Source organism: Cydia amplana, chromosome 1 (assembly GCF_948474715.1).
Source record: "Cydia amplana chromosome 1, ilCydAmpl1.1, whole genome shotgun sequence".
In the NCBI taxonomy this organism is placed as follows: Eukaryota; Metazoa; Arthropoda; class Insecta; order Lepidoptera; family Tortricidae; genus Cydia; species Cydia amplana.
The window spans coordinates 25,273,114-25,298,465 of record NC_086069.1 but is presented as its reverse complement, the minus strand read 5'-3'; the positions used below and the strand labels follow the sequence as shown (position 1 = coordinate 25,298,465).

The 25,352-nt window shown below is 36.1% G+C and overlaps 1 protein-coding gene across 16 annotated transcripts in view; it reads left to right on the top strand.

Annotated features, from left to right (window-relative positions):
- LOC134651085 (cell adhesion molecule Dscam2) overlaps positions 1–25,352 on the top strand; it is a 105,438-nt gene that overhangs the window by 12,814 nt on the left and 67,272 nt on the right. For all 16 annotated transcript variants that reach the window (XM_063506076.1, XM_063506092.1, XM_063506100.1 and 13 more), the window contains exon 2: positions 11,721–11,882. In XM_063506076.1, coding sequence (XP_063362146.1) covers positions 11,834–11,882 — 49 coding nt within the window. In that variant the 5' untranslated portion in view covers positions 11,721–11,833. The remainder of the gene's footprint in view (positions 1–11,720; positions 11,883–25,352) is intronic.

Below are 25,352 nucleotides of genomic sequence, written 5' to 3'. Positions count from 1 at the left end.
AAATAAAATAAATGAAATAAATAAAAAAAAAACAAATAAATTATATTATTTACATCTATTTTATTAGTATTGCATTTTAGTTTTTATATAATATTATAAGTATTAGTTTAATTTTTAAGTAGGTTTATTTTAATTTTAGTTTAGGTTTTAAATTTTTAATTCATAATTTCATAGTTAGTTGTAATGTTTTTTTATTATTACCTTTTAAGTTAAATAAATGAACTTTATCCTAATAAAATAAATAAGATAAATAAAATAAACAAAATAAATAAAATAAATAAAATAAACAAAAAAATAAAATAAAAAAAAAATAAAAAAAAAATACATAAAATACATAAAATAAATAAAATAAATAAAGTAAATAAAGTAAATAAAGTAAATAAAGTAAATAAAGTAAATAAAGTAAATAAGGTAAATAAGGTAAATAAGGTAAATAAGGTAAATAAGGTAAATAAGGTAAATAAGGTAAATAAGGTAAATAAGGTAAATAAGGTAAATAAGGTAAATAAGGTAAATAAGGTAAATAAGGTAAATAAGGTAAATAAGGTAAATAAGGTAAATAAGGTAAATAAAGTAAATAAAGTAAATAAAGTAAATAAAGTAAAAAAAGTAAATAAAGTAAAAAAAGTAAATAAAGTAAAAAAAGTAAATAAAGTAAATAAAGTAAATAAAGTAAATAAAGTAAATCAAATACATAAAATAAAAAATAAAAATAAAATAAACAAAATAAATAAAATAATCAAAATAAATTATATAAATAAAATTAACAAAATTAATGACAAATAAAATAAATGAAATAAGTAAAATAAACAAAATAAAAAAATAGACAAAGTAAGTAAAATAAACCAAAACATTAAAATAAACAAAAACATTAAAATAAGCAAAATTAAAAAAAAAATACAAAAATAACAAAATAAACTATTAGTTCTATTAATAAATTAACTTTTTCTTTTAGTAGGTATTTGACTGACGGCACATCACTAAATACGAATGTAGCAAACCAATAAGCAACCGATAATAAAGGTTACCATATCTGAATAAAAACCGGTTAAAAACCCCTAACAAAAACCCTAACGCGATGGGGTTTTGAGATTAACTCGGTTAAAGGTTAAGGTTACCGTTTCAATAAGCTTACCGTTACAATCAGGTAACAGTATGATAGGGTTACCGAATGATACGGTAACCGAATTGATTGGGTTACCGAATGGATAGGATTAAGCGTAAAGAGGGGTTTTCCGGTCCTTGGACCCAACAGGTATTTTTGGACACAAAGTCTTACTAAATGCGTCTGAATTTCTACATAATTCTGGAGTCGGTAGAGGTAAATGGAACCATACTCTACATGGTTAATTTTTTTCAGAATGTTATCATCGATTTTCTGATCAATGACCAATGCAAACAAAATGGCGTAGCATGCAACTTCGTGCAGAGGCTTTCCTTGGCCTTTCTCTTGACGACGATCGTTATTATCAATTCTATATAGGTTAATACCTATATAGAATTGATAATAACGAGGAAAAGTATGCCCATTATAGAAACCAAGCTCTATCTCGCTTTATCTCTCTACGTATGCACGTATGGTACCTAGACTTATAAGGTTATAAGATATGATTCAGGATTTCATGGTAAATTTTGAGATCAGGCTAAACGTAAGGTACCTTACTATTTCTTTTAAATAAGTATACTAGTTCCATAGTGATCCAGAGTTCCAGACTATTGTTATGTATAAATGAGGTACGTAGATTACATATCTTTTGTTCCAAGGCGATGTCTGGAAACCACAAGCCAATGCATTCTCTTTCTTCAAGTAGGTATACTTGTAGTGTCATTAGCACAGTTTAAGTCTATTAGTGACTGCAACCGTGCAACGAGAAAATGAGGAAGTGCCACACGTCTCGTGCGTCGTTTCTTGCGAATGTAGCGAAGTGCCGCAACGGATTCCAAATCACTTTAAAGCGCATGTAGGATTCTGCATTGATATTTTTTTCACATATGAATTATTTTTTGCCAAAAGCTGGCTCTGGCTACTATAAATAATGTAAACCAATTTTCCCCTAAACAACTGAATTTGTTATTCCAGCCAATACCGCGTATAAGTTGTGAAATATAAACAGGAACGCGTCTCCATTCCTGGATAATGGAGGCCCAAAAATAACCTTCCGTCACTCCGCAGTCGTGCCACTCCTGCACCGCGTTTTATTAGTAAACCGACATTTTATACGGGTTTGGTGTTCTGCAGTGTACCTACACACCACACACGAGTGGATTTTTTTAGAAATTTAGAGTTAAACCTATTTATATGCCCCAATAATATAATCTACATATTAATATACCTTACTTAATCTTTAATTAAAGCTGAGATTTGTATTTATTATGATATTTGTTGTTAGAGAAAGTTCAATAAGCTTTTGAAGCTGTAGCGGACTAGCCTTAAACTTAAAATCCTTTAAATTCATTCATATTTATTTGCAGATAACAATCCATATTACATTAAAATTATTTCAATTACTTACATTAAAATTAAAATTATGTACACAGTTCAACATGGTTATGGTTAAAAATATTAAATTTAAATTTCAGCCTTATTTATACTACAAATAAAAATAAAAAGGTAGGTACATTTTAAAATTACAATTACAAACGAACACAAACACAAAATACATATTAATAGTCCTAAGAAAGTGACATACTCCGCCTCCGAATAGTTTGCATGTGATCGACTGTATGAACGACTATTAATTACTATTTTGTGTTTGTTTGTAATTGTAATTTTAAAATGGGTTTAGGCGGAGTATGTCACTTTCTTAGGACGTCACTTTCGAGTTAGGTCACGTTCTGAGGACACCATATTCTGAGTTTGTCACTTTCGGAGGTCGTCACATTCTAAGTACATCACTTTCTGAGAACGCCACTTTCTGAGTACGTCACTTTTTTAGCATGCACGTGCAACGTACGCCTGCACGAACAATGGATACCAGCAATCATAATATTATTAGCTGTACGGCATACGGCCGCTTTTATGTATGACATACAGGTGGTTTTTTTTTATATTTGCAGTAGGTATTGCTTTTGCAGTCTGAATCCGAACGTCAATGACAGTTTTCCGTTATCGTCTATAGATTCGTATTTCCCTTCAATAGCCACTGAAAAAAACACCCTGTATGTCATACATAAAAGCTGCCGTATGCCGTACAGCGTGACGTACTCAGAAAGTGACGTACTCCAAATAAGGCCGCCTTTACACCTGTAAGTTTTACTTACGTAAGTAGGGACACAGCTATACCACAGAATGAGAGATGAATATCGTTACATAGTTTTTGGTTATTTTTATTGTGCAATTTTTCTTTTTAAGTAGGTGCAACAGATATTCGGTATTCGGCCGAATAGTAGGCAACATTCGGCCGAATACCGAATATTCGGCAAAGTGGCCGAATAGGCCGAATACCGAATAGTTGCCGAATATTCGTGGCATCTCTACTCCAAATGTAACGTCCTCAGAAAGTGGCGTTCTCAGAAAGTGTCGTACTCAGAATGTGACGTCCTCAGAACGTGGCCTAACTCGAAAGTGACCTCCTAAGAAAGTGACATACTCCGCCTAAACCTCAGAGCATATAATACTAGAGAGCGGACAAGCCGCCGGCGGCCGTGTCGCAGTTGTTAGCTCATTGAGCATACAACGCCGCCAGTTCGCCGTCCGTTGTTACCGAGTGTGCACGCGCGCTGTTCACCGAAAAAGTTCTGTTTTTTTCCAAAATGCCGAGTTGTGCAATAATTACTTGTAAACATCGCAGTGATTTGATTAATTTCCTCACCATAGGATCACTTTTCACAGGTAAATACTACTTATTTCAAATAAAACCACGAATTCAACGTAATATTCCGACTTGTATCCATGTAAGCTTACACTTGCTTGTCATTTAATATGTTTCATTATACATTGCTGCTATGCAAGTAACATGATTGCAAAGTACAGTGTTTACGCCGCAATGAACTGGGTACAAAACGATTCACTCAATGAGAAATTTTCTCATAGTGCAGCAGCGATGTGCTCCGCTTGGATAGTGCTGTGCGGCACCTATCGGCCACACGTATCGATACAACCAGCCCAGGATTAGTTGACGCTAAAAATAATTTAAAAATTTAAAGATGGTTACTGTCTTTAATATAATATATTATTATAATGTTGTTAAGTATAAATTTTGTGTAATTGTTTACCTAATGGTTTGTACAAAATGTACCTACACATGTGCTAATAGTGATAAAAAACTTCGAGTGAATTTCGATATTTTAAAATAATTTTTAGTGCGAAATAATCCCTTTTCTATAGCAACGTACTTTAATTTAGTATAATACCTATCTATTGCGACGACCGGTTTGGGTAAAAATACAGATAAGAGTAAATGATAAAGTAATAATTGCATTGTTTGGGTTGGACCAGGTGCAAAAATACCACGTAACAATAATGTCCAATATCTAGTACTAACTCGATATCGTGGATCGAGTGTAATCGTAACTAATAATAAAGTTACTTTATATATATTCATAGATTTCCAAGTGATCCCAAAATTAAAGAAAAATGGATAGCAGCCACATACTATGAAATGTCATTTTATAGTATGTGGCTGCTATGTGGCTGTGTATTAGATATTTTATCTACACTCATATCTAAAAATGTCTATAATGCGTTCAGAAAACGTAATATAAGGACCCCTAAATGACAACGTGTATTGTTATAACAATTTTCTTATCTGTGCATTTGCACAAAGGAAATTATTGTTTTTTATTGCTCTATAATAAATTAATAATCAAAAATTCGATGTTATTATTTCGAATACCTTTTTAGGGTTCCGTAGCCAAATGGCAAAAAACGGAACCCTTATAGATTCGTCATGTCTGTCTGTCTGTCTGTCTGTCTGTCTGTCCGTCTGTCTGTCCGTCCGTATGTCACAGCCACTTTTCTCCGAAACTATAAGAACTATACTCTCGTCTCTGAACTCTCGGTCTGATCGAGGAGCTCAGCAACATGCATGTAGGTTGTCATGTAGATGGAGTTAGCGTCAATAATATTAGCTACGCGGACGACATGGTGTTGCTGAGCCCCTCGGTATGTGCTCTCAGGCAAATGCTGAAAACGTGTGAGTCATATGCGAAAAAACATGGACTTATTTACAATGCCGGTAAAAGTGAATATATATGGTTTTCAGGTCACACAGGATGAATCCCAATGTGTACCATAAAATACAACTGAATGGTAAATCACTGGAAAGAGTTACACAATTTAAATACTTGGGACACATCCTGTGTGAAAATTTGAAAGATGACCTCGACATTGAAAGGGAAAGGAGGGCGTTGGCGGTGCGGAGTAACATGTTGGCCCGTAGATTTGCTCGCTGTTCGAAACAAGTCAAAATTACCCTTTTCAAGGCGTACTGTCAAGTATTTTACACGAGCAGTCTATGGGTCAACTATACTCAAAAGGCATACAACGCCCTCCGAATCCAATATAACGACGCCTTCAGGATGCTGTTGGGACTGCCCCGTTACTGCAGCGCTTCAGGGATGTTCGCCGCGGAACGAACTGATGACTTCTATGCCATCCGGCGTAAACGAATAGCGTCTCTGTTGTATCGGGTGCGGGGCAGTCACAATAGTATACTTAAGGTCATAGCAGAGAGGGTGGATTGCACCTTTTTGAAATTTTGGGTAAATATAATAGTAATTAAATAGTTATTATTATTTAATGTAGTAGTAATTAAGTAATTAACGTAGTCATAAGCCAAACTAACAATTCTATGGATAAATTATTATCTGAAATAAAGAATAATAATATACTGTTGAAACTTGGTAAGTAGATGTATTCTGTGAACCGCATTAAGATTTTCACACAAAAATAGAAAAAAAACAATAAATTTTTGGGGTTCCCCATACTTCGAACTGAAACTCAAAATTTTTTTTTTCATCAAACCCATACGTGTGGGGTATCTATGGATAGGTTTTCAAAAATGATATTGAGGTTTCTAATATCATTTTTTTCTAAACTGAATAGTTTGCGCGAGAGACACTTCCAAAGTGGTAAAATGTGTGCCCCCCCCTGTAACTTCTAAAATAAGAGAATGATAAAACTAAAAAAAATATATTATGTACATTATACCATGTAAACTTCCACCGAAAATTGGTTTGAACGAGATCTAGTAAGTAGTTTTTTTTTTTATACGTCATAAATCGCCTAAATACGGAACCCTTCATGGGCGAGTCCGACTCGCACTTGGCCGCTTTTTTCTGAACACATCATAATATGACATTTTTTAATATGTGTGTAGATAAAGTAATATATGCAACTGTACATTCCATAAATTTTAGGCAATTAAGAACAATGATTCCGAATATTTATATTTGAATAGTGTTCGTGAAGTTATCGACACACAGTATTTTCCGACAGTCGATCAAATATCGATATCACGGTGTCCCGGCTCAGTTCCCGTAATTGTCGTTGTGTGCGTGCGTGATGACACGACTCGCTGGTCGTTCGCATGTACACACGCATTGAAATGATGCGCGTGTATTGTGCAATAGGAGCGTCCATCTACAAGTGTGCGTACTTTAGGTGTGGGCGTGCGTTGTCTTTATAATTACTGGTGCTTTGTGTGGGTTCAAGAACTTGCGACAGGCGTATTCAATACAAATCGCCGGGCATGCCCGATCTCCTTCCTTCCTATATCTGTGGCCTAAACCAACTAATCCAGTGTCTCGCTACGGGGGAGTCCAAACTGGCAATCACTTCAGTCCATGTCTAGTCTCGTATGATAACTCATTGATAACTGCTTGCTATTAGGTGAGTTATAGGTACTTACAGAAAATACTTCTTTAAACACGAATGTTTGTGGGGATGGACGGACGATGGTCGTTTGGTAACACGCATAAACGGCAGAACGGATTTCGTATTTGTCGGTATAGTTATAGTTTATGTATATGTAGGTATAGTTTAAGTAGGTACTAATTAAACACAGGTACCCGGAAACAGTAATACTTAATAATTTCCTAATGTTTCGTGAGTCTTACAATACATTGGGGCATTTGATCGATGGATTCAATAGGTACGTGGCTCCTACTTAGGCATCAATTTTCTACAATCGCATGCCATTTGTTGCAAAGTTTATAGAAGCCTTATAACTATGTATATGATTTTTATATTTTTTCTCTATTATTTTTTGGATCACTATTTTACTAGCTATTTTGCAGCTATTCTGGGTAAGGTAAGTTGCATATCGTCTAACACCCTCTTCTGTACAAAAATAGTCTCTAAATAGTCTAAATTAACAACGAACGACCACTGTGTAATTGTGTATACTCACTAGCCTAGACGCTGACAAATTACTAGAGTGATGTCATCGCGAATGGCTAATATGAAGACATCAATTTACAATTTATGTTTCGTTTAGCACTTTTCATTGCTTACAACTCATTGAGCTAATGTCATTTGATGGTATGTAAACACTGTATACCCTAAAATGGGGTGAGTAGGGGTCGCGGGGAGATTTGGGTTATGAATGGGGAGAGAAGGGATGAAAGGGGGGTGAGATGGAATTTTAAGGCTACTGCTCCAAAAATAATGTATCCCAATTTAAAATGGAGCTATAGTAATACTCATAAAAAAAAATCGATCCAACAATCTTCCAAAATCACCTTTGTATGAAATCCCATCTCACCCCAATTACGAGGGACTACGGGGTGAGGTGGGATTTCCTGTTTATCGTCAAAGTTATGAAATGGAACTACCCAAAATAAAATAAAAACTAAAATACAAACGTCCGGAACACTTATTATACAATACAGTTATAGGTACACAATTCAGTTTGCATATGTAAAAATATAATGTTATCGAGGTTTGAATGTCAGTTTTGCCCCTACTCACCCCATTTTACGGTACCGCTTTTTAGAGATGCGGAGTTTAAAAACTTTGTTAGCGTTCTTATGGGATCACTTCGGTCTTGAAGACCTCGGTTTTTCTCGGAGACCGTTTGACATAGATATACCTAAAATTGGGAATACTTATAGCAACTAATACCACTAACACTGTAAATAAATCAAAACTACTTATTAATTTTATACACTCTTCTAATTTCGTAATTCATTCCAGTTTTTTCGTCTTTGTGTTTCAGGCATGTTACGTTACGAATTTTAGGGAGCACCTAATCAATTTCTCACACTTGTAATGTAAGCAAATTTGTAAAGGAAATACGCAGTAACTTACAAAAGCAATATCCTGCCATAAAAAAGTACAACTATAGATGTCCATTATCGGAGCACATAAATTAGGGGGAAGCCGTGTGTGGTACTCAAAATAAACAGTGTATAGTAGAGATGCCCCGAATAGTGGTTTTGGCCGAATACCGAATATTCGGCCCCTCTCTCGGCCAAATACCGAATATTCGGCGACCGAATATTCGGCATGACATGCGAACATTTTGAGTCACAATTATTATGAAAACTGATCGCTAACAAAGCTCAACGTTAGATGACGTTTAAGATATATTTTTGTTGAACAGCATTAATTAATAGAGTCAAACAAAACAGACTCATGATAAAAATAAAATGTTTTTAATAAACAAATACTCAAAAAAGGGTCTTCGTATTTAACAACTTTCCAAGAACACATTCTAAATATACCTACATAGTTTTTGGTTATTTTTATTGTGCAATTTTTCTTTTTAAGTAGGTACAACAGATATTCGGTATTCGGCCGAATAGTAGACAACATTCGGCCGAATACCGAATATTCGGCAAAGTGGCCGAATACCGAATAGTTGCCGAATATTCGTGGCATCTCTAGTGTATAGCGTGACCGAACACTTGGGGTTCATGGTTGGGTGTTGATTGCCTGCCACTAGGTCCCTCATATTGAAGCACACACGCAGTTTAGACGACGATTAGTGAGTATCAAGAAGTCACTCAATTTACATTAAATTATATTTTACATAGGATAGGATAGGTCATATTATACATAGAAATTTGGCACCTTTGGTGGCACTACCACACCTTGTCACTATAACTGTTTGCAACTTTTTTGCTCCGACTATACCAGCTCTACCTATATACTTACGTTTATTATGAGTCGTGAACGCGAGTCCTTTTATATGCACATTCTAGTGGCAAGTAAAGTAATGATGTGTTTGGGCAAAGCCAAAGCGTAATGAAATGGAGTCCTACCTGCGGTGAATTATTCATTTGGACGACCTAGTTTTTAATGAATGTGGCGGTAGTGATAAGTTGATGGTAGTACTTACTTAGTACAGCTTATGCAGCTTTCATTACTCGAAATACTTGAAGTCTAGTTAGTGGATGTCGGTGTGGAAGTCATAAAATAACAAACTTATAAGTTCAATATCTGGGTGACCGAGCTTCGCTCGGAAAACATAAAAAAACTCGAAAATGCGTGTTTTCCCAGAGATAAGACCTAGCTAGATCGATTTTTCGCCCCCAAAAACCCCCATGTAGCAAATTTCATCGAAATCGTTAGAGCCGTTTCCGAGATCCCCGAAAAAAAAAAAAAAATATATATATATAAATATATATAAACAAGAATTGCTCGTTTAAAGGTATTAGATAGATTATAATGAACTGAGCATAGTTAATTTACGTTAGGCGCAGCGTGGTTTTATAGCCTACAGGACCATTTTGAAACTGGACCTGAGATAAGCCTTGATTGCCCCGCCCAGACCTTTGAGATGGTTAACGAGTTTTTTTTTTAGATTTAATATCTAGATTCTAGAGTTGTTTCAAACTGCTAATTAGTTTTTTTTAAACACCCAACTCATCCCCTGCTCTATTTTTGCTCTGACCGCAATAAACGCTGATTAAAGCATAAATAAATTACTAGCTCAGCTCAGTTTGTGGCTAAATGAGCTAACAGACTTAATAAATAATGAAGCCTCGTTTTATCCGCGAAAACGAGTATAATGCTTCTGTTTTCCTGTCCAAGCTCTGAATTTATAGCGCGGTTGGAAACCTTTTGTTACTAAGCCAATGCACGAACTATTCAGTACCAGAATTTATGAATTGTTTGTCAAGAATGTACATACCTTATCGTAAGATTAATAATATTTGTGGAAGCAGAAACCTGGTGTCCAGTATCGTATAGGCAACGATAAAACGAATAGGACCGGTAGAGAAGCTCATAAGTTTAACTCCCATAAATATGCTGACACCAGCACCTTCTAATTGTAGTCTGATTTTTATAAATTCATTTTATATATCTGATGGTGACTGCACATGGGGGTCGATAACTCTGAAAAGTCGGAAGCTTTGCTTCGTATGTTTACACGACATTCGCAGGCAAATATCTACAGCCGGCAACCGCCATCCATGTCGCGTTTAAGTGCCAAGTGCGGAGCCGCCTGTCTCGGCTTACACAGCCATGAAATTAAGGCTGCCAAAAAGTCCAAAAACACTGTTGTTTGCTAAGTAAAGACGGAGGTAGGATTTTTATTCATTACAAAAGCTATGTATAGTGAACGAACCACTGTTTAAAAATCTTTTTTGATAACGGATTTCAGTTGGTATTTTTTTACAAAATCTTTCTGTTTTACCTGCATGTCTTTTCATTTTTAGACTTTTAGCTAAGTGACAAGTCTTTCAAGTTTGAAACTTCTTGGGCTATGAAATAGTCCTAAATCAGCAAATCAAATAAAAAAGTGTAGGTATCATACGTTCAATGCTTTATATTTATACTTATAAAATATAATGCAATAAATAATCACAATTTACTATTGCAAAATGTGTAAAGAGGATGTAGTAAATTCGAAATAAAAATAGCAGTTAACCGATTTAACGGAATAAAGTAATCATCGATTTCACTTCGGTTCTGTTGGCACGATATTGTTTTCAACATCGGCATCGTTTCGCAACAATAAGTTTGGGTACTTTGGGTGGATGTCATATGTAGGTACATATTGCCGGACGGACAGCGAAATCTTAGTAATAGGGTCCCGTTTTTAGGGTTCCGTAGCCAAATGGCAAAAAACGGAACCCTTATAGATTCGTCATGTCTGTCTGTCTGTCCGTCTGTCCGTCTGTCCGTCTGTCCGTCTGTCTGTCCGTCCGTATGTCACAGCCACTTTTCTCCGAAACTATAAGAACTATACTGTTGAAACTTGGTAAGTAGATGTATTCTGTGAACCGCATTAAGATTTTCACACAAAAATAGAAAAAAAACAATAAATTTTTGGGGTTCCCCATACTTCGAACTGAAACTCAAAAATTTTTTTTTCATCAAACCCATACGTGTGGGGTATCTATGGATAGGTCTTCAAAAATGATATTGAGGTTTCTAATATCATTTTTTTCTAAACTGAATAGTTTGCGCGAGAGACACTTCCAAAGTGGTAAAATGTGTGTCCCCCCCCCCTGTAACTTCTAAAATAAGAGAATGATAAAACTAAAAAAAATATATGATGTACATTACCATGTAAACTTCCACCGAAAATTGGTTTGAACGAGATCTAGTAAGTAGTTTTTTTTTTATACGTCTTAAATCGCCTAAATACGGAACCCTTCATGGGCGAGTCCGACTCGCACTTGGCCGCTTTTTACCTTTTGGGTACGGAACCCTAAAAATCGGGATGTCCCGAAAAAATCCGGATATCTGTCCTAAAATACGTATAGGTACACATTTTTCTTAAATATACGACAAAATAATTATAATGTAACATTGTTTGTTCCAGATTCGGGCAGCGCCCGGCCGCAGCGCGGCTACCCCAGTTTCGTATTTGTTTCGTTACCGGCATTTTCCTTTGAATTGAAGTGAAGTGTTGTGAAGTGTCGAAGTGACGGTGCTATGGCGTTGCCGATGGCTCATGTGGCCCTCACGGCGCTGATTCTTATGGGTAAGTACAAACTACATAGCTAGAAATTAAATCCAAACAAATTGTAGGTCACTTAGACTTTCATAATATAATAGGATTATTTGAGAATAATTTAATTTTAGGTATGATAACAAGGCTTTTCCATATTAAATCGATGTACTTTACAATAAGGAATTAACTATGTACGTAAAATAAACCATATTATTATGTCAAGGCGCAAAACAGAAAACGTGTGTCGGTAAACCGGAGTAAACCTTGTGAATCTTGTGATCAACCCCGAGCTCATTCGAAACATGGTAAGACTAAATGCTCTTTTATGAGGCTCGGTTAATTGAATGTCAGTATCCTAAAGAATAGTCAATAGCGTTTTTGACACATTTCGGTATAGGCCCATAACTCATCGCGCGGAGTACAGACCCTTCATGAAAATCCCATTAGTATATTGTGTAGTTAGTGGTTGTTAATGTTGTTATGGGCAACACGTTGATGTCCCCAACAGACGGGCTGTGACTGTTGACGGCGCTATGCTTGAACAAACATCCATTAAAGCCAGGATGGCCATTCATTTAGCTTAATTTATGATGTTTATGAGCACCGGAACTATGACACATGATATATCCGATCGTTCAGAATTTTCGATGAAGGTTTGGATTAAAAAGAACAAATTTATATTTGCCATTTGCCCTGAGTCAAATTGGCCACCCCTCCAGCAGTGTCGTCAATTAACTTTAATTGCAATTTAAATAATAATTGCGAAACATGAAACAATTGATTAGCCATGACAAATTTATATTATAACGCACTGGCTTAATTCATTTAAACAAGTACTTAATATATTAAACAACACTATGATTTGAACTAAGAATAGCAGCACATGAGAAATATATAATGATGTGAAGTAATGGAGTAATGTCCGTATCAACATTATATTTTGTACAAGGATGTGAGGATGTTTAATTGTAAGGATGTATAATTTTGTACATCCTTGTACCTTGTACATATCGTATCAAAATTACATTTTGTACAAGGCGAGGATGTATTGACTTAAAGCTAAAATGAAAGGAAAACCGTGCGAGAAATTTAAAATCTTAAAACCAAATCTATCATTTAAGTGACTGAAATTTAAACTCACTTTCTCACTTCATCATTATTAGCAAAATCCAATGAACCCAGAGCAAGTGGCCTGAAAACGTGGACCATGACTACACCCTATGTGATGTGTGTACACACGTGTACCTACGAGTACGTGTATGCGAGCGGAGAAATACGGGCGTACGATGACGGGGTTACCAGATTTTAGGAATTTTCTTGACATAATAAGAATTTTCGGCATTGTCGGGAATGCGGCCGGAAAAGTGAATAAGATAGGTAGGTATTTATTTATTTAAACTTAATGCACAAAAGAAAAATGAAGCGAAACTTATAGCCGCGAGGCATTTTCTACCAGTCAATCTTGGGGCAATGCAAAAAAGGTTGTAGGCGCGGTGCGTTTGAACACTAAAATAATTCATTAGTAAAAGAACCTTATGAAGTGTACTACTAAAGATTTTTATAAAACGATGAAAGCAGCGTTTCAAATACGATATTTTTCCCAGGGGGAGTCGGATCATTGAAATTCGTTATGTTTCATCGCTTTGTACCGACTAGATGTTGCGACGACAAGTCAGTAAATTTGCTTAAAAATCCGGAATTTAGTTAGGACTTTTAAAGTTTGTATAAGGCAACCCTACTTGGGGGTAGCTACCCTGTGACGTCAGCGGTCGATACAGCCCAGCCACTGAACTGGAGCGCACGTCACGCCGGCTCGGCTCATTATAACTGTGGAGATTTCACTTAAAACGTGACTTAATAAGAATTATATTTAATATTTCAATATGTTAGGAAAAAACCAGCCAAGTGCGAGTCGGACTCGCCCACCGAGGGTTCCGTAATTTTTTTAAACAAAAGATGAAGGATACAGCTAAGTAAATGATGCTTACAATGATGTGTCATGATTCTTCTTTATTTAATTGCACATGTAATATGTATTCTGCATTCGTTTCGGAGTTCATAACACTATGAACTCCTTGCTCAATCAATATTTCATCTCTCAAGTTCACGGTTCACCTCACTTGCAGTTTATTTGCGAACTCTGCGCGTAGGCAGTAGAGTTAGTATCGTAAACACTCGGAACGTTGGCCTTTGAGCTGAGAGCTGAGGTCACGGACTTGCAGATTCGCTACATACTACATATATACGAGCCAGTGTAACAACGTATCAGATCAGATATCTACCAGATAGTCCTATCCGACGTGTACTCTGTGTAACTACGTGATTTTATAATTTCTGTACCGTAAGACGTCAAATCCGTAGGGGTTGATATGATGTTGCAAACCTACTAAGGCCCACTTGCACAATTCCACTAACCCGAGTTAATCGGATAAACCTGGGGTTACCATGGTTACCAGTACAATTTGATACTGGGTTACCGGTTTAACCGCTTAACCCCGGGTTATTGGGATGGTGCAAGTGGGCCTTAGTTATATTTCTAATAAATTTCCAAGTGCAGAGTATGGCAAATATCTTAGTTACTTTACGTTTCGTTTACCCAAACCTGCCGGCCTAGCCAAGGTGACAATCGCTATCGCTTCGCCATCGAATCGCTTTGTGTCTCTCTATCACTCTTCCATATTAGTGCGACAGTGACAGTTGCGTTTCGATTGCTACGAAGCGTAAGCGATTGGCACTTTGGCTACGCGGCCAGTTCTCGATGTTACGTTGAGACTACGTAGCGTGCGTAGGTATCTTTAGAGTCTAATCACTAGGTTATTTTGCTTGGTTACCTTGGTTAATTATGGTGTCGTTATCATAACAACATAATTGCTAACCATTACACTCGTTAAGTACATAACTTGTGGAGATTATGTCGGCGAACATCGAGAGTTTCGGCCATGACAGGAGATCGGCTCTTATCATACTGTATAATTATAAGTAGAGCCCGTTTAAGCTAACTTTGCACCGCTTTGAACAGAACAAAGTGAGGGAGAGTTACCTATTATAAACGTCACATTTTCATAAAAACCGGCCAAGTGCGAGTCGGACTCGCGCACGGAGGGTTCCGCACCATCAACAAAAAATAGAGCAAAAAAATCGTGTTTGTTGTATGGTTATCCGACTTTGCGGGGTGAAGCTTCCTCAGAACTCGGAGGATATTCAAGTTTCTGCGTCTTGGTCCAACCGACTCCAGCCAATTGCTTATTTCTTCCCCTCCCGTCACTTGGTCAAATTAGACATCAAGTTTATTTGTTTATGTCGTAAATGTTGTAATTGTAAAAGATTTCATTAGGTACATTTGATGTTAATATACAGCAGCAATATTTACCTACATATTATTTCGCTTATCGCTTAATAAAATGTAGCTAATTTTATTGGTCAATTCATATCAATATACGGATAAGCAACCGAGAAAACTCGTCCGTTTTTAGGGTTCCGTACCCAAAGGGTAAAAACGGGACCCTATTACTAAGATTCCGCTGTCCGTCCGTCCGTCCGTCCGTGCGTTCGTCCGTCCGTGCGTTCGTCCGTCCGTCCGTCTGTCTGTCCGTCTGTCCGTCCGTCCGTCCGTCTGTCACCAGGCTGTATCTCACGAACCGTGATAGCTAGACAGTTGAAATTTTCACAGATGATGTATTTCTGTTGCCGCTATAACAATAAACACTAAAAACAGATTAAAATAAAGATTTAAGTGGGGCTCCAACAAACGTGATTTTTGACCGAAGTTAAGCAACGTCGGGCGGGGTCAGTACTTGGATGGGTGACCGTTTTTTTGCTTGTTTTGCTCTATTTTTTGTTGATGGTGCGGAACCCTCCGTGCGCGAGTCCGACTCGCACTTGGCCGGTTTTTGTTTGATTGTTTACATTGCGTCAGGAACAAATGGGGCGAAAGAAACTAAAATAGAGCCCATGTTTATTGTTATTTGAAACTGGGCGTTTGTTTTTCTTAGCGGCTTTAAACTAATGCAGAATAGAATGGAATACACATCAGAATACTACATCAAACTGGGTGGTAAGTTTGTATTTACCAAAAGTGCATTTCGTGGACTATCGCGCCTTCTACGCGCGTTGAAATATTACCTGTTACATATTACGAGTAAGTAATAAGTTTAGATACTGATTGGTATTTTAAGATCAAATTGTAGGTACAGATTTACGTAATCAATTAATACCGAACGGACTGTTATAAAACCTAAAATAAAATAAATCACTTCAAAATTGAGGCACTTAAAAACTACACAGCTTAATGAAGTCATGCTAACACTATTCATCTTTTGTATTCAATGCCATAAGATCGGATTAAAAGTATAACTGCTGTTTAATTTGCTCTATTAAATGCAAGGACGAGAACTGGTTCATGAATGGCTGTCCAGTCCGCACTCTGTCAGGGGAAAAAGGGATTAAGGCCGAACGTAACTCAGTGTATTCTCGCTGTGTTTGCCTAGTGGAATATTTACATAGTGCATTGCGTTGCTTTGTGTCTTACAGAAGTCACAGATGAAATTATGAATAGTATTGTAAGAACTACGAACACTTACGAACAACCTTATTTGTACATCTAATCTAAGTGTAAGACCTGAGTGGACGCTCGAAGCGGAGCGTTTGGCGGGGCGTGCAGCGTGGCGTAGCTCCCAAGGGATTTGAGCAGCGTGCACTTAGGCCGCTCCTATACGCTTGCATTTGTTTAACATGCACGCTGCACGCCCAACTCGAGCGTCCACTCAGGCCTTACACTAGTTACACTGACGTCCATGCACAATTGCACCTACTTACTACAAGTTGGTTAATAACCTTGTAAAGATGTATTGCACTAGGTATTGCTAATGATCTAATGAAAGTTAATAGTAAATACATAAAGATTTTTGAATTGGGTGATAATGAATTATGCCCACCAAAAGCCTTGAACTATGTAGATAAGTTGTGTGTGACATTTTGACACATATTGTTAGCGAAGGTTTTCGTTTCAGCTTTGGGCAAAAATGCTTTCGTATGTCCGGATGGTCTCTACAGGGGCCCGTTTCTCAAAAGCTTGTAACTTGTAATACATGCGGATGTCACTTTTTGACAGCAGAAAGGGACTTCCACTTGTACTTACTACAAGTTAGGTACAAGCTTTTGAGAAACGGGCCCCAGGTCGCAATTCTCAATCGATTCTCGTGATTATTTGGTTCGATGTTTTTTTGTCGATACAGTTTATGGATTTTTCAAAATGACGGAGCCACATATTATATACTCAGGTTTAAGTAATGCTCGCGAGGACAGCTCACAGAGTCACTATAGTTTAAAATTATTATTATAAACTTTTTAAGGGTTTAAAGTTGGTAGGTATATGGTCACTCAGTATTGAATTTCTTGTTTTATAATATCAACAGTTACCTTTTTTCTCGAGTCTCGAGTGTCTCGACGCTGAAAAACGAAAACCCAAGGTAGCTAAGATAGAGCACTGCCCTCTGTACGTGCCTACTTGCCTAGTGCAGTGATAGCGTGAAGCAATGCACTCTGTCTCTTTCAGTTACTTGGTAAGGATGTAGGTACCTTATGCCACCTTGCCACATAATTTTTCTTGCGAGTCTTGCGACGATGCAATGTGAGCATGAAATAGTGTACCTAAGTTATTTAGGTAGGTATACCTAAATGAGCCAAGAATGAAAATGAAAATGAAAAATGATTTATTTAGGCATCAAAAATGCAGCTTATTACATAGTAGAAGGGTATTAAAGAATATGTGATATATGTCGGTTATATTGAAAGGTATTTATGAAATTATTTGAAAGGTTCTAACACACCATTTGCGTAACTTCTTCTGCTTAAAAGACCTTAATATATTCTGCGTAAAATGTTTTAAACGAAACTCTACTTAGAGCTGCAAAGCTGGAATTAAAATATGTCTTTAATAAGTATGTTTTTAATATGTCCCTATTAAATCAAAGCTTAAGTTTTGAATATGGCTGCCCGCATTTCGTTTCCTTCTACAAAATAAAATAAATCGGTTTACAAAGCAAATCCCCCACATATCGTACCACCTTGACTACAATCCTAAAGCCAAATCTCAGCCAGCTGCATTCGCTCAATACAAAGCGACTAATAAACTAATTTAGCGGCAATTTTTCAATATACGCGGGCGGTGAGGATAAACTTATTTACTAATATTAAAAAGTCTTAAGTGCAACTTCAAGTCGTATTTTTCAGTCGTTTTGAATTTGAAGCAATGCTCACCCACATTGACCACGCACGATGCTCAGATGTTATGCAATGGAGAGGTAGGTGCGTTGCCGTGACAACATGAAACCGGAGCGCATATAATTTATCTAGATGTGGGCGATAGATTGGTACAAGGTGAAATAAAGCGTTGTGATTTGGGTATGGGTACTACGGTACAACCATATGGTCTAAGAACAGGGGGCCTACCGTAAAATATGACTACTTTACTCCCCACTGGGTATTTGTGGTACAAAAATTATATCACAACCTCATTTAATTTAAATGTTATAACATGCCTGCATTACTATACACTCATCTACTGATGATCTGCTTTAAATCGGCATATTGGAATTTAAACATTTATCGTAAATGCTTGAAAAGGAAAGGGCATTTTCCTTTCAAAGGAATTAGTAATAAAACGTGCGTAAGGTCAGTTTATATAAACTATGATAATGTTACGTACGTGGGCGTACCACATTATGGCGAGGTCCTACACCACGTTCTCATAAAATATTCTTTTTCTACTCCAGCACTTAAATGTGTCAATTAAATGACTGACAGTGATATCTAAAGCAATGTCATTTGAATGCTTTGTCTATAGGCTCATAAGATGACTGCTAGCAGTCATCTTATGAGTATAATACAACTGCTTTTTTTTTTTAAAGATACAAGTTCCGATCATCTTGATTGAAAGAGGTATACGTTTTCATTTACAATAATAACTCTTTTTTTTTTATAATAACTCAATTTTTTTTAAATAATAACTCTTTTTTTTTTAAATAATAACTCTTTTTTTAATAATAACTCTTTTTTTTTAATAATAACTCTTTTTTTTTAATAATAACTTTTTTTTTTTTTTTTTTTTTTTTTTTTTTTTTTTTTTTTTTTTTTTTGCTGCAGCTGTCATAGAAAAAGTAATGTATGCAACAGCTCATAATTGGTTCTTAAAATTCTCGGGTCTTTTTTTACAAAACTCGACTACGTCTCGTTTTGTAACTTCGACCCTTGAATTTTAAGAACCCTTATTATATCACTGTTGCATAAACTACTATATAGTTTCATAGACATTTGTAGTTTAAAATAATAAGTACTTGCACAGTCTGGGCTATCAGAATCGCTGCCAACTTAGCTTCATCTAACTCTAGGAATGTAGCTACGAGTCTAGATGAAGTACTTACAAATAACTGCGTCCCTCTTAAAAATTGTATAAGTAACTCTGCACCGACTTTGACGTGACAAAGTGTAGCACTGCGTGATAGGTAAGTGTCATATTATCATAGTACATGATAGCCTTTGAATACGCTGTCAATTTTTTTTACCGCAGCATATTGCTGATAATTTTAACAAACATTTGTATCTGTCTGTGTATCAAAGTCAAAAGAGTGGGTACCTACCTATATTTTTAAGATAATACGACGGTTTGTTTTAGTGACTGTAGTTTTAATTTTTATTGACATTTTGTATGTGTAGATAAGTAAGAAAAATATCTCTAATAATTCTTTGTCAACGTTGGTTTGGGTCAACCTGAAATAAATGAAAATACAACTCTGTCATTGCAAAGTCTGTGCAGAGTTACCTTGGTCCAACTCTATTAAACTTCTGTGGGTACTACGTAAAGGCCTTAGACTACATACCTCCGTTATCAGAACCAGTGATGCAAGATCTCACGATAAGATTCGGTAGCGGGTTAACGACCGCGACATTTACGATGCGTGTGCGCAACGCACGTGCGCGAGATGACTTTAATTAGAACTATATCTATTAACATGCTCATCTAATTACGCTGTATATTAACGGACTCTCATTGCTGTTTACATTTTTAGGGTTCCGTACCTCAAAAGGAAAAAACGGAACCCTTATATTATAGGATCACTCGTGCGTCTGTCTGTCCGTCTGTCACAGCCTATTTTCTCCGAAACTACTGGACCAATTAAGTTGAAATTTGGCACTCATATCATAATGTAAGTTTGTGACCCAAAGACGGACGTGTAACGTAAATAAATGAATTTTAAATATGGAGGCCATTTTTGGGGCATTATGAGAAAATTAAAAAAAAAAGTTTTTCAAACTAAAGTCTATTTTTTTATTCCGTAGACTAAAATGACATTTCATAGTATGAACATCATGTGTCATTTCATACTATGAAATGTCATTTTAGTCTACCGAATAAAAAAATTGACTTTATATCGTGTTACATATCAAATGAAAGAGCTCATTGTAAGAATCTTAAATATTTTTTTTATATAATTTGAGGATAAATAGTTTAGCAGTTATTCAAGAAAATAGGCAAAAAATGACCATTCCCCCCTTTATCTCCGAAACTACTGGGACTAAAATTTTGAAAAAAAAAATACACAAAATAGATCTTTACCTATAGATGACAGGAAAACCTATTAGAAATGTGCAGTCAAGCGTGAGTCGGACTTAATGGACGGAACCCTTGGAACGCGAGTCCGATTCGCACTTGGCCGGTTTTTTTGGTTTCTATTACTGACAAGAGTCGTTTTGAATAGGTATTATTAAGATTGGTAAAACTGTTTTATACTACATATATAACATTGTAATATTCAAATGGGCAGTACCAACCATGTTTAAAGTAGACAGTCAGTTATGTCTGTTAAATATAATGCTCAACTATCCAAAGTCCCATTACGCTTCCTTCATTAAGTAAAGCAGCTGTGCTTGGAATCCCAAGCACGCGCGTCACCACGCGACGCGACGCGTGCTTTGTTCGCCGGAATCCAAACATATCAGTATCGGTTCCTGCTGGTGATGTTACTGCACTACTAATATCTACTGGCATATCTTTATTATGATGTATAATTCAAATGTATCTAAAAGAAACTAAATTATCCAATCCGCACTGTGGAGCGTATTACGCGTTACGCGTTCAATATAATGTTCATATGTTTTTCAATATTTTTTGTAACTGTCTAAAAAAGCTGGTTTACAGATAGGTACCTAGTACCGGTACCTAGGTATATGTTTACAGTTTAATTGAGAGTATCTTACGCGGCAGTAATCGAATGCTATGGGCCTATGGCCGACAGCTGAGTCAGCTAAAAATGTTCAATTAAAATTTAAATTGAAATTGCTGATAAATAAAATAGGTCAATGTATTTTCAATTTACTGTTAAAATTCACTCTGCCTTTTTACAATGAAATGTCCATACATACTCGTTAAGAATGCTAAGCATGCTGATAAGGGAATCTTAAACGAATGAATACTGCAGTGACTACGAAGAAAGTTCTTTAGCTTTATGAATTGTTACCGCTTCTTTGACTTTAACAGTTACTTAATAACAACCACATATTAAACAAAAGCGTGTAAATTCTATGCCAGTAATGAATAATGCAAAAGTGAATTCTAGTACACGGAAAATATGCATACGGTCGAGTTGGCTTAGTACGCTCGGTCTCAATGGGGAAGTTCAGCGCGAACTTCGGCGTATGCAATGAACTTACCCGTCTCGCGTCTTTCAGAATGCGGGCTGTTAAATTGCTACGAAAACAAACTTAGACTTGCGAACTTTGCAATTAATAAGTATGTTGGTGTCTATATATTAACCTTCTTTCTAAATGATCTAAATCATTCCAAGAAATATTTTTTTCATTATGGTAAACACCCCTACAATTAGCCTACAAGGAACGTAGCATTAATACTTTATCTATGAAAGAAGTAGGTATTTAACTTCTATTTTTAAACACTGACAACATAACCCCTCAAACGCCTTGTCTCGTAGGTATACGTCCCAGACAATTTGGACTGTAATTAGTAAGTTAAAAGGTTATTAATTCAGTAGCAAATTTTTGACAAGGGCGTTCGAGGGGTTAATTATACCTATACAAAATAGAGCTGCTTAATTAATAGGTATATTTCAATGTATTTATTGATTTTTATAATTTTTAGGTAGGTAAGTATTTATATACATATTTTATAATTTTTAAAAACAATATCCAGTAGGTAGCCGAATACCTACTAATCGGATTATACTACTAGACTTACCAATGATTACACCTACCGACCATTGTTTGGCGCATCCTTATCGCCCATTGTTTTCATGCTAATTACATAATTACAATAATCAGGCCTGTCACTTCTGTCAGACTTCACACTTCTTTACTATTTATAGACCTAAAGTATAACCTAACTTAACAATAATGTATTTTTACAGAGGCCTGTAGTTTTTCTGTAGGCATAGGCCAATCAATCATGCAATCCAATTTAGGTCGAATGAATAAACCTAAATGTTTACTGTTTAGTTTACCTTCAAAATACCTTTACAAACTCAAGCTTTAAGTAGTCTTACGTATTTATTGCTCTTTCTATTCTTGAGTATTTATTGATTCATCACGGTTCTTTGCTGGTATACCTATTACTAAGGTATCCCCTGTGCTAAACTTACAATAAGTATTTAGTTAAGAGCCAACAGGAGTGGTCATTTCTCCATACAAACGTACTCGACTGTTTCCTCCGTGGGTTTTGAAGCTAGAGCAATGATTTTTTCAACACAGATTAATATTGTCAATATCTGTGTCGGACCGTTTTGCTTTTTTTGATATTTTTGTTTTTTAAGGCGCCAGAGCCCTTCAAAAATGGCCAAAATGGCCTAATTGACTATGCCGCAATGAGAGGCGTGCTATTCAAAACTGACATCAATTAGTCAAAAAAGCAAAACGGTCCGACACAGATAATGTCATAATCATTTAGATTTCCAAATTTGGTTACGATTGGTTAAGTTTTGGAGGAGGAAACAGTCGAGTACGAAACCTCGATTTTTGATATTTTTACACAGGATTTTTCGCCTTGTCCTTATCGCACTAGTTTTAGGAGCCGCTTCCGTTAGCGAGACGGGTATATTTACCTAAAATATTTAAATCTTAGCTCCTGTTGGCTGTTAAGTTCTTGCTCATTCATATTATCCATTCAACCACAAGCTTAGGGATTGAAAGCCGTGATACGGTCGATATATGAACAAAGGTACTTGTCTGATGTGTCTACCTGGTGAGAGTGCTGAGCCATTATTTTCAAAGATTTCCCATCATAGTTTAATCCTGGCAGAACGAAGCAAGTAGTTTATTCATCTTTTGAGTGAGTCTTTTTATTTCTCAGTCAAAGAACCTCCTTGTTTATAAGTTTAGGCATACCTAAGTAGTGTAGATATATAAGGTAGGAGTATAGCATGCAACTCACTCTCAGGTAGAAATTTCGGTGAATTGGATTATAAGACAGTTTTTAGTGTACCGCACAAACTTTGTTCGCGGTACACTGGGATCACTTCGGTCTTGCAAATCAGTTATTTTGTTAAATATAGTTATTGTTTTGTGTTAATTATGCTTATGCTTATCAAAAGAAAGTGGATATGGATACCTTAGTTTGTTTTAGATACATTTGAATGTCAATATTAAACATAGATAGACGAACGGATGTGTTTCAGATTGGCCTAGGTCAATCAATATAGGTTATCGCGGTGAACGGCAGTTTTCCTTGATAACAAAGTCGTTATGCACCGTATGCTATCGCAATACTATTTCATTGATAAGGTAGATTTCCAGGTGCTTGATAAGATATTCAAACAATTTGCTTAACTTGAGGGTGAATAATTCATTCATAATCGAATACTTAATTAAGCTGTGTAATTTTTTTTTGCCTTTATTTTTTGTATTTCATTTATAAATGTTAACATAAGTCCTCTTGTTTTACTTATTTGTATAGTAAGGATATATCGAATAAATTTAGGATACCTACCAAGTTAGTAAGATAAGGTCTATAGTATTATGTAAAAGCCGTGATAAAGCTATAATAGTCCTACCAGTACTACCAGAATCAAACCAGAGGGGTGTCACTCCGCAGTTTAGGTATATTTGGCCGGCGCGCCCATCAGACAGGCGTATGGCAGTGGGCTGCCGCTCGGCGTGCACGATAGTCATGTCACGTGGCGCTCGCGCAAAATTGAAATTACACAATGGCTTCGAAACTTACTTCTGTGAGAATCAGACATACTATCTCCGGATAAAAAATGTATGTTTAGATAGATAGATTTTTATTTGTATTCATCATACGCTACATAATCAACGATTGTAATTCCTACATATTTATCTTAAAAATAATATATCAGTGGGTATAATAGTTATTTGTACAACAAGAGATCAAAGTTTGATATTTCTTCGAGTGCTTATTTTGAGTCCCGTGCAAGCGAAAGATTCTATAATAGATTCACGAGCGTAGCGAGTGAATCTAATTTAGAATCTTGAGCGTAGTAAGGGACTCAAAAGCGCACGAGATGTAAATAACTTTGATCTCGTGTAGTACACAACATTTTTCACCTCAGCAGTGAGAACATATTAGAGAACCCGAAAAATGTATTCCTTCTTCATCACTTACCTCTATTCACTCATGTTTTCTTAAGATATACCAACAATTAAATTTTCACCTCAGCAGCTCGAACAAGGGTACTTTGCTACTTAAAAACAGTGAGCAAAATCGCATTTTGCTCACTGAGTGAGACAAAATGAGCAAAATGCGGTTTTGCTCACTCAGTGAGCAAAATGCGATTTTGCTCACTGTTTTTAAGTAGCAAAGTACCCTTGTTCGAGCTGCTGAGGTGAAAATTTAATTGTTGGTATATCTTAAGAAAACATGAGTGAATAGAGGTAAGTGATGAAGAAGGAATACATTTTTCGGGTTCTCTAATATGTTCTCACTGCTGAGGTGAAAAATGTTGTGTACTACACGAGATCAAAGTTATTTACATCTCGTGCGCTTTTGAGTCCCTTACTACGCTCAAGATTCTAAATTAGATTCACTCGCTACGCTCGTGAATCTATTATAGAATCTTTCGCTTGCACGGGACTCAAAATAAGCACTCGAAGAAATATCAAACTTTGATCTCTTGTTGTACAAATAACTATTTCACCTCAGCAGCTCGAACAAGGGTACTTTGCTACTTAAAAACAGTGAGCAAAATCGCATTTTGCTCACTGAGTGAGCTCATTTTGTCTCACTCAGTGAGCAAAATGCGATTTTGCTCACTGTTTTTAAGTAGCAAAGTACCCTTGTTCGAGCTGCTGAGGTGAAAAGTCTATTTTTTTATTCGGTAGACTAAAATGACATTTCATAGTATGAAATGACACATGATGTTCATACTATGAAATGTCATTTTAGTCTACCGAATAAAAAATAGACTTTAGGTATAAAAACTTGTCAAGTGATAACCCCGTGCCGACACTCACAGCTCGGTCATAAAACTGCGGCGC